Source organism: Acytostelium subglobosum (assembly GCF_000787575.1).
Source record: "Acytostelium subglobosum LB1 DNA, scaffold: scaffold3, whole genome shotgun sequence".
NCBI classification, from domain to species: domain Eukaryota; phylum Evosea; class Eumycetozoa; order Acytosteliales; family Acytosteliaceae; genus Acytostelium; species Acytostelium subglobosum.
This window is the reverse complement of record NW_012236529.1, coordinates 1,197,950-1,215,727: the sequence shown is the minus strand read 5'-3', so window position 1 is coordinate 1,215,727 and position 17,778 is coordinate 1,197,950. Positions and strand designations below refer to the sequence as shown.

Here is a 17,778-nt window from a genome sequence, read left to right as displayed (position 1 = left end):
GTTCTCATTTATTGCCTTATCAATTCTACTATGGTATGATAATTCATTTTCTAACTTCCTTTATCATTTACTTACCTACCTCTTTCCTTGCTTTTAAACATAAGTTTGATGGTCTACTATGAGCATACTTGGTACTCCAACTTTATCTTGTTGTCTTTGATAACTTATATTTATCTCTCATTCATTCTTAGGATGATATGGAGAATTCCTGTTCGCAAGACATTATCGAATATGAAGGATTGTTGCAATCAGGTATCAAATAGGATAGGGGAAAGGTTCCATTTTCAACTTAGAATACCAAAGTTTAGACGTTGAAGTCCAACATTCATGAAGTCCAATGTCAGAATTGGATATCATATTCAAACATAGTCTGTATACCCAACTTTAGGTTGATTGTCATCTTAATATATATATAAATAAATTGAATAATTGATTGCAAACTAGACAGTATTTATGATCTCTGTGAACCCCAGTTTCTAAAGTGTCACTCGATGCAACGACCATCTTTGGTCAGCTTGCTCATGAGCTTGAACAATCGTTTGCATGTTAGCCTGAGAGCAAGCCTTGTTGACAATCACAGCCAACAATACCACGTTGAGTGTCTCTCTCATGCTCTGTCTCTCAATTAGAGTTCGTAGACCAAACTTAGTTCTGTGAGTTCTCAAACTTGCGAGAAGAAAGAAGTACACACAATCATGATCATTGAGTATATTTTAAACATGTGATTGATTGTGTGAGTGGGCTAGAGTTAGAGAGCAATGATGAGTCAACCAATCACTCACTCACTCTTGCAATCCACAAGGCCCCACAGGTCCATGAGTCAGCTATCAACTTGGATCTCGTATCACTCTTACTTTACATTACAATTATTACAAGTAATAACAATTATACCATACTATTCAACGTGAAAATGACTTATTCTCCATCCAATTCCATCTCAAGGAATGATTACAGTGACTACAGTGACTACACTGTCAACAACAGTATCAATGGCAACAGTAACAACAACAATAACAATAATAACAACAACAATGAGAGGTTGGTCAATTTGAAACAAAGGTAAACATTAAAGTCTCACTCATTCAATCATTCAATCACTCAATCACTCAATCACTCACTCCATTCTAATCCTAGGAATGCATTGTTTGGATCCAGCTCAAGGGATTCACAACTTAACATGTTGAGTAATCTCACTCAGTTGGGTTCCAATCCTTCATCAACGATCAAGGGACTGTCATCAACATTGTTCTATATTGAGAATGATCAATTGCCAGAAGCAAAGGATATTGCTTTCAAGATATGGGTCACCCAACATTTGGTCCATGTGCCAGAGACCAACCAGCCACCACCTCCAACTGTTCAGATGGTACTCGATGACATTGGCCAACGATTGTTAAAGAGTGAGACAGACATCAACTATGTAGCATACATCATGCACATGGGAACTGAGATTGAAGATATATCCATGCAACATGTTGAGGCTTGTCGATCATTCATGTGGATGTTTGGTGGCAAGGCCATCCAGAAGTGTCTACTCTTTGACCAGGCCGAGAAGTACAGTGAGGCAGAGCGCCTGGCATTCAAAGAGAAGCTCACCACTCACGTAGCACTCCATGCGCTCATAACAAGAGAGAACTTGACCATTGACTTCATCTCGAATCCAGAGCCAGCCGACCAAACTACCAGGCGTAGACTGATTCAATCAATATGTGCTGCTGACCAAGTCCAGTAAGTTGGAATGTACATCCATCAGTCCATCTCATCCATCACTCAACTCACTCACTAATCATGATTGATCTAGGAATGTCCAACAAATGAACTTCAACGCCGCCAAGATCAGTTTGAAGCCAACTGCAGAGTCAATCATTCGTTATAGTGACTTCTTGGCAACATATATCATTCCATTTGGGTATGTTCTTTCTTTCATTGATAACCATTTGATCAATCCAAGTACTAACATGATCATGTATGATGATACAGAGTGTTGGCAGCATGCTTTGTAACATCAAAGAGGATTACAAAGGCTGGATGTATGCTTTATGGATTGCATGCACTTAGATGGGTTGGTCCTTCAATCAAGACTGGTGTATGTTCCTTTTTAGATGATCCATCTGGTACAGTCGACAGATTCCTGGATAATACCTTGGGCAAAGTCTCCGATTATATTGCAGGTAACAAGTGTTGGGATTGATCAATCAAACGTTCAATCATTCAATCAATGTATAGTGTTAATCAACTTTTGACCCATGCTAGAGTGTCTTTTATTGATGATGAGTCCTTCATTAGGTTAAGCAGCCTTGGGCTTGGGAGCGACTGGCTTGGTGACGGCTGGCTTGGTGACGGCCGGCTTGACTGGTGCTGGTTTGTCTTTCTTTCCATCTCCATCCTTGTCCTTGTCCTTCTTGTTGACAATACCATCTCCATCCATGTCCTTGTCCTTCTTGTTGACAATACCATCTCCATCCATGTCATTGTCCTTCTTGTTGACAATACCATCTCCATCCTTGTCCTTGTCCTTCTTGTTGACAATACCATCTCCATCCATGTCATTGTCCTTGCTGTTGACAATTCCATCTCCGTCCAAGTCCTTCTTAGTCTTGCAGTATGGTTTTGGATTGGCAGGTGGCTCATCCTTGTAGAACACAGCAGGGTCGAGTGTCTTCTCGAACTTGCCATCACCATACAACTCCTTCTTGGTATCCTTTGGCTTCCTGGCAGCAGCACGTTGGGCAATGGTTGGCAGGCCCTGCTTGGGGATTGACCTCTGGAACAATTCTGGATTAGACAAATGCTGATCCTTCATGTATTGTTTGAAGAGGGTGTTGAATGTGTAGGCAAGATTCTTGTTGATGAAGAATGTTCCATTGTCGTCGTCCCAGTAGATCATCAGACATTGGTTGCGGAAGCTCTGGATCTCGGCATCAATGTTGAGCATTCCACAGTCGACCCAGCCACTAAAGTATGTATCTCTGAACAACTGAATCTCAACTACACAACCAGGGAATACTAGTATATCAGTGTACATCCACTTGACATTACCAGTAGGTGCATTATATTCATATCCACCATTATCTCCAGCATCCAAGTCCTCCACCTTATAGTTCTCACCATCCGACAAAGATGACAAAATGCGGACCTTTCTCATCCAACTCGAGGCCTTGGTGACAAGACAGATCTATGAGAGTTCCAGGAGTAAGTATAATTGATTCAGTGAAGATGTTTATTGTATTATACATACTCTCATGGCTCCACCTCCAAGGGACATTGCGTCATCATTGGCTTTGAACAAAACAGCATCAGAGGTTGAGGCTGCAAAGGCATTGGTGATTGCATCAAGTAATTTACTTGCAAGATGTCCAGCGACAAAGGCAACAACTGTTCCTCCTATAGCAACAAGAATAGAGGATACAGTAATAACTAATACTACACTAGCTGGTATAAATAGAACCATCTTTAACTATTATTATTATATTTGGTTGATTGAATGATTGATTGATTGTAGATGGAATGAAAGAATATAATATGATTATCCAGTTCCATTTAAAAATTGAGTGGATATTTATTTTTTTGTTTAAGTATTAATAATTATTCTTGTGTAAGGATACAAGAAGGTGGCTAACATGGACAGTCACATGATTTGACCCTTTGGATTGGCACCTCTTGGCGTGTTGGGCGATGGGTGACCTTCGACAAGTCTAATTTTGGATACTGGGTCGTTTTTGATTGGGAAGTGGCTTCCTGACGAATTTACAACTTTCGCTTTGTCACATTGAACATGTTCAGTTGATCAACCCAATCAATCATTGTTAATGGTTCCACAACATCACTCACCTATTGACACTCCAATGTGTATATTACAAACTAGTGTTAACATAATGATGATCGAGATATTTAGGGACTTTGAATTGGTACCTTGTGTCCATCAATCCACAGATTGAATATTAGATTAATCAATCCACATCCCTATTTATTATTATATAAACAAATTCTTTACTAAAACACATATAATAATAATAATATTTATATATATACATTCTTATTATCTTTAAATAATTAATAATGGTATTAAATAATTTACCAAAGCCACAAGGTACAGAGATATCAATGTTGTTCATGGTGACTGCCTCTGGTGGAATTGATAATGCCTTTCCAGGCAATCACTTCAGTCCTCAGTTGATCAACAACATTAACCAAAGTGTCAAAGAGCCAACAATCCATTCTGTGATGATCCAAGTCGAAGAACCATATGCCCAAGGCGTACCAGTAGGCTCTCTAAGAGTAAGTGCAAAATATTATATTCAATCAATATTGACAGCTAACTAACCATAACCATTAACTTAGGTATGCTTGGTGACCCCAGCCAGCAGTTGGTTGAGAAGAGTGAGTGTTGTGTCAGCTTGGGCCAAGAATGATCATTGTGATTCAATTGATGTGATCGCCGGTGACAAGGCTGGAATGAGTTACAAGAATGATGCTGGTGAGGTCAAGTGGGAGTACTATGACCTTACCATCCTCGATGGTCAGGTACAACTTGTGTTGATGCGTGACACATTCTTCAGTGGCTGGGTCGGTCAGGCCACAATCGATATCAACGACACTCACATCCACAGGTTCCAGAACAAGTGTCTAATGGTCTACTGGGACGATGACAATGGTACATTCTTTGAGAAGAACTACGAGAAGTACACTCACCGCATTCTCTATGATGAAATGATCAGAAGTCACATGGTCTCGGATAGGGCCATGAAGGCCCCTGTTGATGCTGGCAAGGCTCCTGCTGCTAGACCACCCGCCGCCGCTGCCCCAGTCCAGTTCTCGATTCCAACTATTGCCCAGAGAGCTGCCGATCGCAAGGTGAAGCCAATCAAGAGAGAGAAGTTTGGTGATGGCAAGGTGGAGAAGCAGATGATCCTCTCGTTATTCAGAGGTGATGATCTGAAGTTCCCTCCTCCAAGATCGTTTGCCAATGACCTTGATGGCGATGGTGTCGTAAACAAGAAGGACAAGGACATCGATGGTGATGGTATCGCCAATGACAAGGATAAGGACATTGATGGTGATGGTATCGCCAACGACAAGGACAAGGACAAAGATGGTGATGGAAAGAAAGACAAACCAGCACCAGTCAAGCCCAAGCCCACACCAACCAAGGCTGCTTAACTTAGTTGTTTCTTCTTCTTCTTTGGATGAATAAACAGAGTGTTTGGGTGAGTGATCGATCGAAAGAGTGAGCGAGTGATCAAATAGCCCAACACTGATTTTGATCAAAGAAGTCGGGATGTTCAAACACCCACACACGGGACCTTAATCCTGCAAAACAAGGAACACTTTAATTTGAACCGACACTGATGGTCTCGGGTTGACATATGATAATAAAGTATTTATTCATCTTCATAATTATAATTGGATACGTACTACTCAAATAGATAATAATAGAATTGTATAAATATAAATAATCAATAATAATAATGATCAGTATACAATATCTGGAACTGGCAGAGACTGATGGAGATCATGATGGAAATATACTCAATACTTTAAAGGGATGGTGGAATGAATTAATAATAATAATCAAATCATCATCCGGTCTGGCTTTATTAAATATACTCAATAATATAGTACCAATCACAATCAGTTTGATTGCACTACGTAATACACATACATTATACAGTAATGAATATTTTGAACTATGTCTATCTATCATATGGCTAATGGGCACTGGATCACTTATCTTTGCCATCATACAACCACTTGCTACACTGGTTGCAAGAGAGCATCGATCTGGCCCTGGAAATGCTGACAACACAACCGAACGAATGGCCGGCATTCACCTTCAACGATCACTCCTCATCATTACAATACTTACAATAATTCAAAGTATGTACAGTACCATTCGTTTGATTGAGTGACTAATGGATACTAACCCAAATGACTATTAGTTATAGCATCATTCGTGTTCATTAGGTTGATAAGTGGAACAAACTTAACATACCTCAAGTTGATGTTACCTGGACTTTGGTTCTATTATACTACATTTTGTCTACAGGGTTACCTACAAGGTCTTGGAAGAGTGGACATTTCCATTTACATAGGCATTGCATTCGTTATTGTAGATGCACTCCTAACTGTATTGTTCTATCACTTCTCAAACCTTGTTTCATATGGATGGGCAGTAGCCAACTCCATTAGTGTATGTACATCATCAATGTTGTTAACCTACATCATACTAACATGCACGGGTACATATATGTAGAGAGTGATTCAGTTCATTCTAACTGTATCAGTCATATTTGTTATGGGACTTCACAAGGATAATTGGTCGGGATGGTCAAAGAAGTGCCTAGGTTTGAAAGGAATACTACTGTATCTTGGAATGGCTGCTCATCCAATCATATTGACAATCTTTGTTGAATGGTCTATAATGTTGATGTACATGTTCAATTCAAATATTTATATGACCTACAACGAAGCAATGTATGCTAATCAAATATGCATTGCAGTGGCACCCTATCTACCCAAGCGTGTAGTTGAAGCATTGCGCTCTGGACATGGCAGGAAGGCAAGGAGAACAACTTGGACTGCAATAATATATGTGATCGTAGTGATGTCCATTGCCACAGGAATCATCACACTGTTGGGCAAGTACAATGGATACATCTATACCAACGAAGAGTCAAGGGCAGTGGAGAAGGCTATCGAATTCACATGGGCATCAATATTCCTAGGAACCTATGGAGTGTGGCTAGTTGTTCACTCCTTGCATTCAGCTCTGCCAAGAGGCTATCTATGGACACCGATTATGATCGTCATACTCTATGCTATCACACTCTTTGTTGGCTTCTCATTCAACATCTTTATACTCGCTTCAGCAGCTTCTGGATTCGCATCTGTCTCCATCATATCAATGATCTACCTTCTATTTATCAACTGGAACAAAGTGGCCGATCAAGAAAGATCAAACATGGCCATTGAAACACCTAATACACCAGATATTTGATCTGATTTGATTGAATGATTGATCGTTGACCAGGTAGTTAGTGTATGATTGTGATGGTTACCTTCACTGATTTGATATGATAGATCAATCATCAACTCTATCCTTTTGAGGTGGATGGATGATCATGGTGATGAAGGGGGCGGTGCAGGTTGGGGCATGGCAGGGTCTGGTGCAGATGTAGGGCTGGTGCAAGTTGGGGAACCACGACGTGGTTCCACTTCGCTTCTGAAGTTTGCAGGGTACTTGTCGTTTTTTTTCAATTAATTCTTTTTGTGCCGCGTGCCCAGGTTATGTTTGTTTGAAAGTGTGTCCAAACGACGACAAAAAACTTTAAAAAGTGTCAAAGATGGGGAAGATAGCAAAAAACAGATAGTAGTTGAATGTTGTTGAGTTGGTTAATGTAATACTGTTCATACTTATACATACTTATATAACACATAACACATAACACTTACACACACTGTTTATATGTTATTTTAATTTAAATCAAATCATTTATTTATACATATATAGGTTGTATTACTAATTTTAGGATTAGATTGATTGATTGAATAGGATTGATTGATTGATTGCTAAGCCTAAACAAGAAAGAGATGAGCAACAATCCAAACAATCCATTCAATAATAAGGAATATAAATCAATTACGGGGGCGCCCGTACCTGATTATGATAGTGATGATGACCAACCAGGTTCATCAAGCCATCAACCTCTAAGGCAACAACAACAAATACATCAACAGCCATCACTCGAAGAAATAGATGAAGACATCAACAATAACAATAATAACAATAATAATGAATACTATGAAGATGGAGAAGAGGAGGATACAGGCATCATCCTTCAACCGATTTATCATGATCCCGACACCAGACCACAAAGTCTATACTCATCCCAAGATGAGATCAAGGCTGGTGACCAGCTATTGACCAAACTTCAAAAGAAGACCGTCAAAGCAGTCAAGTACGTCAACAACGCAATAAAGGAGTCAAACAAGAAGCTGGTATGTATCTCTCGAGCAAGGGCAAAGCTAGACCGACACGACTAACAAAACAACAAAATAGGAGGACAAAGTAAAGGAATCAAACAAGGAGATTGAACAGACGATTACAAAGGGTTTGGAGCAAGTACATAATAAGACGGTGGGTGCTGTGTATGATGCACATAAGGAGAGATTGGAGCGACATGAGAAGGAGGATCGCATTCATTGGGATCACGACAAGAAGTTGATCTCAAAGTATGAGTGTCTCGACTATGTTACCATCTACAACAAGTCCTACCGAAATGAGATGTACAAGAACTTCAACAAGCTTGGCTCCAACAATGAGTGGATGCGATGGATAATCAGTCTTCTCTTGGGAGTGGTCATTGGCGTCGTTGCCTATCTCGGTCACTTCTTCACCTCCAACATCACCTACTACAAGTTCGAATTTGTCAAGGATTGTAGGTCATCGAATGATCACGCTCATTCATTCATTCACTAACTCTATCAATCATATACAGTGTTAGAGGTTAACTATTGGATCGCCTTCTTGGCCTACTTCACATCAAACTCTGTTTTGGCTATTCTGTCCTCATTGCTGGCGGTGTACTATGAGCCCACTGCAGCTGGCTCTGGCATTCCAGAGGTGAAGGGCTATCTCAATGGAACAAAGATCCCGCACGTACTCAAGTTCAAGACACTGTGGACCAAGTTGGCATCGATGATCTTTGCCGTGTCGTCCAACTTGCAGTGTGGTTCCGAGGGTCCAATGATCCACATTGGTGCCATCGTCGGTAACGGTTTCTCACAGGCTCAGTCTAAGGAGTTTGGCTTCAAGATCCCCTTCCTGCGTCAGTTCCGCAATGACAAGGACAAGCGTGACTTTGTGACGATGGGTGCTGGCGCTGGTGTCGCCGCAGCTTTCTCTGCGCCGCTCGGTGGCGCTCTCTTCTCGCTCGAGGAGGTCAGCTCATTCTGGTCGACGACGCTCACCTGGCGATCGTTCTTTGCCTGTCTCATCGCGACATTCACAGCCAAGATCCTCAAGGACGCACATCTCTCGCAGCACTCCACGATGATCTTTGACATGGGCACCAACTCGAACGACAACAACTACAACCTTCTCGAGCTCATCCCTTTCATGGTGATTGGTGTGCTTGGTGGCTTCACTGGCGCGCTGTTCACATTCATCAACGTCAAGGTGGTAGCCATGCGCAGGAGCTACATCAACAAGATCAAGTCGTTGCGTGTGCTCGAGGTGTTCTTCATCATTGCACTGTCCACTGTGTTCCAGTTCGTCCTCCCCTTGATGTTCAAATGCGAGCCACTCGACGACTTGGTGCGCGACACCTTCACTGGCAACCGCACTATTGCAGTCGAGGCGCTCACAGAGACTCTCAAGACATTCAACTGTGCCGAGGGCTACTACAACCCACTTGCATCGATCATATTCGCCTCCAATGAAGAGGCCATAGACAATCTATTGGTGATCAACAGTACGACCTACCAGAACACCAATCGCATTGGCATCCCGGCGTTGCTGATGTTCTTCACGTTCTACTTCCTCTTTGCCGCCTACACTGCTGGCTGTGGTATCTCCTCAGGTACATTCGTGCCGATGATCGTCATTGGCGCTGCCTACGGACGTGCCGTTGGTGTGATCGTCCGCCTCATCGTACAGAACGACCCACGTGTCGACCCCGGAGCCTACGCGCTAATGGGCGCTGCGGCGTTCATGGCGGGCGTGTCGCGACTTACCATCTCGCTCTCAGTCATCCTCATTGAGACCACCAACGAGCTGCAGTACCTTCTGCCTCTGATGGTCACGGTGATGGTTGCCAAGTGGACTGCCGACGCGCTCATTCATCCACTCTTTGACATTCTGATCGAGATGAAGTACATCCCATACTTGGAGCCGCACTCGGGCAAGGCGATGAAGATCCTCATGTGCAAGCATATCATGGCCAAGAAGCCAGTGTATCTGCTTGAGAAGGACACGCTGGGCCGTGTACTCGAAGTGCTCAAGAACACCGGTCACAACGGATTCCCCGTGGTCAACAACCAGGAGGACCGTTGTGTCAAGGGTCTCATCCTGCGATCACAACTACTGATGATCCTCGAGGTCTTGTCCCAGGTCTACATCTCCAACACTGAGGAGGCCTATTCACACAGTGACTACACTACCAAGCTCACATGGAAGTTGCCATTGCTCTCAGACTTTAACTTTGCCCGCGAGGATTACTCAATACCAGTGGACCTCACCGATGTTATGAACCTCACCGTACTGACTGTGAACGAAGAGTTTGCTGTCAGTGAGGCTTTCCAATTGTTCAGAACAATGGGTCTACGTCATATGCCAGTTGGTAAGTTGATCACTCTCTCACTCACAACAATCAATCAATCTAACCATCCATCCACACATTCCAAATCAATATAGTCAACTCTTACAACAAGCTAAAGGGTATTATTACAAAGAAGGACCTGTTGGAGAAGACTTGCGAGCAGAGGTATTTGGAACTTTCACACATGAAACTGGATGTTGATAAGTTGATCCACGAGGGAGATGAAGTCGACCCAGCATCACAACCTCTGAGCCAATCCACCAGATTAAGACATTCCCAGGCCATCTCCCAACAGCAACATCCATGATTATCACATGTTTGATGTTGGATGTTGATGTTGACCAGTTTATTCATTCAATCATTCAATCATTCATTCGAAACATCCCCTTAAAATATATAATTATAACTTAATAAAATATAACTTCCCCAATATGGACAAATAATCATGGATCATTGCAGCAAGGTGATAACTTTTTATGGATAATAAGTCATGGACCAACCAGGATTGGTCGACTTGGAATGGAATCATGAAACAAATCATGTGCTGTCAAGGTTTGAAGTTTTTGATTCGGGTTGTGGGTGTGTGGAGTGAGAGAGACAAGACAAAGTTGGTGAAACGACTCAAACACAAACATACAAACATACATACTTACATACTTACACATAACACTTATTAACTAACCAGATATATATACAATAATAATAACAATCGAGTTATATTTAAGTTATATATATATACATACATACACACTTGTATAGTTATCATTACACACAAATTGTTACATTAACCTTTACATACACATACATACATAAACAATGTCAATCTCAGGAGTTGTTCGACTTGGAAAGCCATCAAGAAAGGCTATATTCTCAATGGTATGCAGATCAATGACAACTACTACATCAATAGCATGTTTAGATATTAAAGAACTAACATCCCGATGAATCCCGACGACTTGCCCATTCATTCATTCTCATTCATTCAATCATGATCAATCAATCAATCGAAACATCAACAATCAAACAGACAGATTCAGCATTGAATAAGATAAGAGAGATGATGGTGACAGAAGGAAGTGGAAAGAACTTTATTGGAATGAAGCTGGGCGTAAAGCAGAGAGGGTGTTCAGGCTTGGCATATACATTGGACTTTACTAAGGAGCCTCCTAGCAAGATGGACGAGGTCGTCACTGATAGAGGCGTGACAGTGGTCGTCGACTCAAAGGCACTCATGTCAGTCATTGGCACAGAGATGGACTACATCGAGGAGCCCATTAAGAAGGAGTTTATATTCATTAATCCCAACGCTACAAACACATGTGGGTGCGGCGAGTCCTTCACAGTCAAGGACCCAGTCATCCAGTTCCCTACCTTGAATAAAGTCAATCAACTACAACATTAACATGATCATCACGCAACATAGCATCGACAGCAAGCAGGGCGATCAACAGACTTTATATAAGAGGATACAAGGAATTACATATTAGCGAACAGTCTTATTGTTGGACAACTTCAACAGCGCTGTTGTCGATGGAGGAGGTCGTCTTGGCTGTCACCGCCAAAGTGTTATCGAATACAGAGGATGGAATGTCGAATAGTATTTTGATGGAGGACTTCTGAGGGAAGAGTGTGGACGCTGTGGAGGGTGTCGCTGGAGTCATTGGAACAGCATCACGAGGCTGTTGCTGCTTGGTTGGTGTCGATGGTGGATTCGAAGCATCGCCCTCGGTCGCTCGAGGTGATTGACTGTCCATGATCAATGAGCTGTTGGCACTGTATTCCAACAAGATGGTGAACTAGTAGTTGTTGTTGGGGATTGTTAGATTGGGATGGATACTTGGCAACACTCAATCACATTACATACTTTGATGTTGTCAAAGGAGGAACTGAACTGGGCAGGTCTGACTTGGAGGATGGTGTAGATGGCTGTGAAAGCTGTTCAACCAATGGTTCAGTTGATGGTACAACAATGGTGGATGTTGTTGTCGTGGTTGTCGCAGTCTCTGTCTCATTGTTGTTGTTGTCGTCAGATGATGTTGAGGTAGCTGCAGGTGTGGATGGTGCTGGCAGCGATCCAACTCTAACCATGAACCTAAGAGTGACCTTGTTGTCCTTCCTGTCGGTGACATATCGCAGTGTCTCATTCTCTTTGAGTTGCTCGAGTGCTGCCACGTCTTTGTCATCGTCCAGCACGCCACTGATGTAGGTTTGGTCGACATAATCGATGGCTTGTGAGTTGTCATCGACCGAGATGACACTGGAGTCATATTCGTGTGGAAATGAGATGTAGAGGTATGAGTGCAGAGGGTTCGTGAAACACAGGTGCACGTCAAAGATGTCTTGAGCACGCCATACAGCGCGCACGATGCTGACGCGAGGCACGAATGAGAATGCAAAGTGTTGTCGCTTGAGCTCCGTCTTGTTGATGTCCAGCTTGACTAGCAGCTTGTCGCAGCGACAGCAACGCTTGGATCGACGCGTCAGCAGCAGCTTGTGCTGTGGCGCCAGCTCGCTGATGAGGTTGCTCTGTGTGTTCAGCACGACGAAGCGCTGCTCCAAGTTGCTCATCTGAGAGCAGTCGGTCATTGTGAGCAGTGCCGAGGGTATCGCGTCGTGCTGTTGATCTGCCGCCGCAGCGCTAGGGTCGACCTCGTGGAAGTGACGCGAGTCAATACGCTGCTGCATCATCTGCTCCGTGTCGTTGGTAGTGACTGCAACCATCTTCTTCTTTAGAGCGCTCTTGTTGAGCAGGCCGATGCCGGGCGGCAGCATTGGGTTGGCGGGTTGTGGTGCGGCCACTGAGCGATTAGCGCCCCAGCGCTCCTCCCTAGCCGCGGCTTGTGACAGTGCCGAAGCGGCCGATGACTGTGTGCCCATCGATGAGCCCATCTGCATCTGTGGATTCAAGAACTGCTTCATGGCCATTCGCAGACGGTTCACTGATCGTGTGTCCTTGGTCGAGGCCGAGCCAGACTCGGCCATCTCCTTCTGCAATGTCTCCAGTATCCTATTGTACTCTGTCTGTTGTGGCGTGATCTCCTTTGTCACGCGACCAATCTGAACATCAATATTGGCCTGTGAGTCCAATGAGTTCCACTTGCAAGATGAGCAATTCAAAAAGTATGACTCTGTTGTTGCTGTTGCTGTTGTAGTCGATGTACCCTGCTGTTGTTGTTGAACCACCTGTTGTTGATAACTAAGAGTACTAAAGCAGTTTGGACAATCATAACACTTCTTGCATCTACACATCACAGGGTGTTAGTCATTCATCAATCAATCATTCAATCATTCAATCACAATCATTAACAATCTTACCTGTTACCGTAGAGGTTTGCCTCAGCTAATGATACATGATCTAGACAGTTGGGACAGAAGTAACAGTCGATGTAGTCTTTGTAGCAGTATCGACAGTTTAACTTCTGACATGTTGTACAGAAGTAGAGCTCTGTCAAGTGGAATGCTCTGGCACATTCACAACTAAGCTTTACAACATCGTCTCCAAAAGGTGGTCTATTAATATAATAATGATTTGGGTATCTTGTTGACTGTTTTTGTTGTTGTTGTTGCTGCGTTAACATCTTTATCTCTATCTATCTAACGCACGCATGTGAAGTTGGAGAATGAATGACTTCAACAAATAATTCTAAAAACGCTATTTATGTACAAGTTTCAGTTGTGATCATATTCCTTGAAAGACTACTAGTCTAGTCTAGTAGTGAAAGCTTGCTGTTCTGTATGATGTTCCTGAGAGAAATCAAGTCAATGTCTAGAGTTTCTGGATTTGGCTGAGGTGGTGGTATACCACCTGGTCAACCTGGCTGAAGAATTGGCGTTCGGCCAGGTACGCCATTGAAGACCTCGTCAATTGGGAGTTGGAGCATGTATGGTGCTGGCGCAGGAGGAGGAAGAGGCTGAGGATTTACACCTTGCACCACAGGATGTGCAAAGTATGGGTTGTCAGCAATTGGATGTTTGTAGCCCATGATTGACTCCTGTGGAACTCCAAGTGCTGTGAAGAAGTAGATAGTTGGTCCTCCATGGACAAGTGGTCTCGTTCCAAATGATACAACATGAGTTGGTCTGATGGGATCTAGTCCAGCTGCTCTTCGATACATGAATGCCAGTGCACAGAAAGTTGTTTGAAGAGGCACATCATGTTCATCAACAGGTCCACCGGGATGATTCTGGTTTGGATATCGAGGGAAGAGTCAGACATATAACGATCTGAATGTCTGTGGTTGCTCGAAGATAGTTGACAGCTCTTTGATGGAGGAGTTCATGTGATGTGTAGTGAACTCCAACTTCGACGATGACTGTCGGGAATGGTGCCCAATCTGGGTTGGAGGGCAAGAGGTTGCCTTTATGAGGAACAGGATCAGGACGATCTAGTGGCACAACACAGTTGTCTGGCATATAACAGATGTTGGGGAAATATCAATCATCCTGCATTGTTCTCCTATTAAATGAAGGCGACCCCCTGCTGTTAAGTCATCTCTGATCCGTGATGCGATGGGCCCGTGAACTATGGATGGGTAGAGTTGGGTGATGTACACAGTTCCATTGTCATATTGTAGTTTGACTTTGGGATCACCTTTCTTGTAATTGAGATAACGCTCAATTGGTACATTCTCCTCAAGGACATATCGAGTTGGCAGGGTAGACAAGTCCTCATCATCATTATCATCGAGGTTCTGAACAATTTGAAGGTATTGCTGGAGGTTGTAATAAACAAGTTGTTAGGTTGAATTTGGTCCTCATCATCAACATCCATTAATATTGTACGTATATTCTGGAGTTGTTCAACTCTGTTTGGAATCCACGGAACTGTTGGTGATCGTTCCTTTACAGCATTTACCTTCTTCATTACTCGTTGACCTTGGGCCTCTTGGATGAGGTTGTCAATGACATTGAATATATAGATGTAAAAGACTCTTCGTTTCCAATGATTGACAATATTCATTATCTACTTGTTGACAACTTTAAAAATTAATTTATGGGATTGTTCAATTCAAACGAATCTTTCGTCTTAATTTGGCATTCAACCAATCATTCATTTATTCAATCAATCAATCAACTTAGCATTACATATACATAGGTATATAATATAATGCTTAGAATACTAAGATTTACATCTGGTACTTCTAAACAAGTACTAGCTTGTAGATTTCCAATTGTTGTGTTTAAACAACAGTACTCAACATCATCAAAGAGTACTACTACGACGACAAAGAAGAAAAAAGGAGGTCCAGTAAAGGCAGGAGAAGTAGATCCATCCGCTTCCAATACATTTGTCAATGATGTATCATTCACAGTGTCAACAACAAACAATGAAACCAAACAAGAGGTGTTAAGAATGATGGAGGACTTGGCAAACGCGAGGAAACCAAAGAAGTCTATCACATCATCAGCTACATCAGACACAGACACAGCAGCAACAGCATCACCATCAACAAAGAAACAAAGAGAAAAAGAAGTTGCGATCACTGCTGAGGATCATGTCGAGGAGGAGGACGAAGAGATTGGACTGGTGGGYGGACCACGAGGACTATGACGATGAGTATGAGGACGTGGAGCGTGATAACCTTCAACTTGGTGAAGAGGATGGAGATAATGAAGTAGAGGATCTAGAAGAAGCAGAAGCAGAGCTGGACGAGTTGGAGGAGGGTGATGAGGATGACCTGGAACTGCAAGACAACGAAGAAGATGGTGTTGATGATGATGACAACATTGGCGAGGCTGAAATGGTCGATGGCGAGGATGACCAAGCTTATGAGTTTGACGAAGAGAAGGACTTGCAAAACGCATTGGAGCACGATAGGATGTATGACAAGTATGGCATGGAGGGCATGGAGGACTATGTGTTTGCAGACGATAGCAAGGCATCGATCGCACAACGAAAGATGAAAAAGACCCAGGACGAGGACTCTGAGCTCACGGCCGAAGACAAGAGGAGACGACAACAGAACTTGGAGGCGATCATCAAGGAGAAGTACAAGGACAAGGCTAACTCAGTGCTGCACAAGATACACATGAAGAATACGTTTGGTGCATGGGACCCACCCAAGAAGATGTCACGCAAGGTCATGGACGAGATTAAAGAGTTGCACAAGCAGGACCCGGACGTGTACACTGCGCCCGCACTGGCCAAGCAGTTCTCAATGTCACTGGAGGCCATCAGCAGGATCATCAAGTCAAAGTGGACGCCATCAGCTGAGCGACTCAAAGATCAGGAGTACAACAAGAAGCTTAAAAATCCAAGTCTTGGCGCTCGTGCTCGCACTCGCACTCGCACACATGATCGTGATGATCACATCCAGCCTGCTGCTGGCACACCTCGCCCACAAGCTCGACGTCAACAACAAACTGGCAATGATGGCGGCAAACATGATGATGACATGACATTTGATCGATCTCAAACAAAACCTCGTCAACGTCCAACTTCAACATCACCACGCCAATCATTATCATCATCATCATTCAATCAAACATCAACAACTCCTACTCAAAAACCATCATCAGCCCAAGAACAGCCACCCTTTAGACCAAATTACATTGATAACAAGCCAAAAGTATCAACATTCACCAACCAGGATGTACAGGACAGAGCAATGAGACTGCTCCAACTCTCAAGAAGAACGACTAGCAAGCCAAAATAATAACAACGTTGGAGAGATTAAATAATATATGTTTATGGATCGACGTGGATACGGTCCTCCGACACGGCAAAGGAGATCTCTGGCGCAGCCTTGGACATTACTTCTTCGGCATATGAGCTAAAGCCCATGGCATCGCGACGCGCAAGCGAGTTGTCATTGTCCTTGGATGGCTTTGTGCCCAGCTCGAGCTTGGTGACAACAATCCTCTTGAACTTTAGATAGTTGATTGGCTCGTCGGCAATGGCATTCATCACCAGCACACCAGTGGCCAGCTCTGCCAGGAATGTGATGAATGAGTGGAGGTGGCGATACTGGCTAGAGTAGGCCACGTTGAACATGTAGAATAGTAGAGCACGCGAGTTGAGTAGGACCACGATAAGGAAGATTACAACGGCCAGGTACTTGATCTTGGTGATCATGGAGTCCAAAGATTGCATCTTGTTCTGTGCGCCAATTTCCTTTACATGCTTCTTTAGTTGATATCTGAGTATTAGACCGTTGATAAGGTATAGGATACCACCGGCTCCAATGAAACTCATGAATCCAATGGTGTAGTAGAGGCTGACCATTCTCTTGTCCAGGACGAACCTCCTTAGGAATATGTATAAAACATGGAATATCAATGATAATGTCCATAAAAAGAATGAAAGATATAATATTCTTTTTTGATTCTCCATCCTAATTGATTCAGAGATGAAGAATGTATATAACAACATCATCCAGAAACAACCGATAAATATATAAACTTGGAATGCGAAGAACTAATTCAATAAGATTGATAGAGAGATTGAATCAGTGAGTGG

General features: G+C 43.0%; 8 protein-coding genes across 8 annotated transcripts; 5 read left to right on the top strand and 3 right to left on the bottom strand.

The window, feature by feature from the left end:
- Positions 1-910: 910 nt before the first annotated feature.
- SAMD00019534_019780 (hypothetical protein) lies at positions 911-2,191 on the top strand (the record flags this gene model as incomplete). Its single annotated transcript, XM_012902569.1, has 4 exons — positions 911-1,059; positions 1,135-1,728; positions 1,802-1,909; positions 1,981-2,191. The coding sequence occupies 4 exons, from the start codon at positions 911-913 to the stop codon at positions 2,189-2,191; spliced, it is 1,062 nt and encodes a 353-aa protein (XP_012758023.1).
- Positions 2,192-2,290: 99 nt separating this feature from the next.
- On the bottom strand, positions 2,291-3,451 carry SAMD00019534_019770 (hypothetical protein; the record flags this gene model as incomplete). Its single annotated transcript, XM_012902568.1, has 2 exons — positions 2,291-3,175; positions 3,239-3,451. Coding segments are annotated over 2 exons (1,098 nt in total), but the record flags the coding sequence as incomplete, so codon positions are not given.
- A 608-nt stretch (positions 3,452-4,059) lies between these two features.
- SAMD00019534_019760 (hypothetical protein) lies at positions 4,060-5,157 on the top strand (the record flags this gene model as incomplete). Its single annotated transcript, XM_012902567.1, has 2 exons — positions 4,060-4,278; positions 4,342-5,157. Coding segments are annotated over 2 exons (1,035 nt in total), but the record flags the coding sequence as incomplete, so codon positions are not given.
- A 2,433-nt stretch (positions 5,158-7,590) lies between these two features.
- SAMD00019534_019750 (hypothetical protein) lies at positions 7,591-10,626 on the top strand (the record flags this gene model as incomplete). Its single annotated transcript, XM_012902566.1, has 4 exons — positions 7,591-7,998; positions 8,060-8,438; positions 8,499-10,340; positions 10,415-10,626. 4 exons carry the CDS (start codon positions 7,591-7,593, stop codon positions 10,624-10,626), a joined length of 2,841 nt encoding a protein of 946 aa, XP_012758020.1.
- Positions 10,627-11,135: 509 nt separating this feature from the next.
- SAMD00019534_019740 (hypothetical protein) lies at positions 11,136-11,721 on the top strand (the record flags this gene model as incomplete). Its single annotated transcript, XM_012902565.1, has 2 exons — positions 11,136-11,195; positions 11,347-11,721. The coding sequence occupies 2 exons, from the start codon at positions 11,136-11,138 to the stop codon at positions 11,719-11,721; spliced, it is 435 nt and encodes a 144-aa protein (XP_012758019.1).
- A 94-nt stretch (positions 11,722-11,815) lies between these two features.
- SAMD00019534_019730 (hypothetical protein) lies at positions 11,816-13,897 on the bottom strand (the record flags this gene model as incomplete). Its single annotated transcript, XM_012902564.1, has 3 exons — positions 11,816-12,092; positions 12,184-13,560; positions 13,635-13,897. 3 exons carry the CDS (start codon positions 13,895-13,897, stop codon positions 11,816-11,818), a joined length of 1,917 nt encoding a protein of 638 aa, XP_012758018.1.
- Positions 13,898-15,672: 1,775 nt separating this feature from the next.
- Positions 15,673-16,975, top strand: SAMD00019534_019720 (hypothetical protein; the record flags this gene model as incomplete). The annotated part of the gene is made up of 2 exons (XM_012902563.1): positions 15,673-15,846; positions 15,920-16,975. 2 exons carry the CDS (start codon positions 15,673-15,675, stop codon positions 16,973-16,975), a joined length of 1,230 nt encoding a protein of 409 aa, XP_012758017.1.
- A 38-nt stretch (positions 16,976-17,013) lies between these two features.
- On the bottom strand, positions 17,014-17,730 carry SAMD00019534_019710 (hypothetical protein; the record flags this gene model as incomplete). The annotated part of the gene is made up of 1 exon (XM_012902562.1): positions 17,014-17,730. A coding segment is annotated over one exon (717 nt), but the record flags the coding sequence as incomplete, so codon positions are not given.
- Between the last annotated feature and the right edge of the window lie 48 nt (positions 17,731-17,778).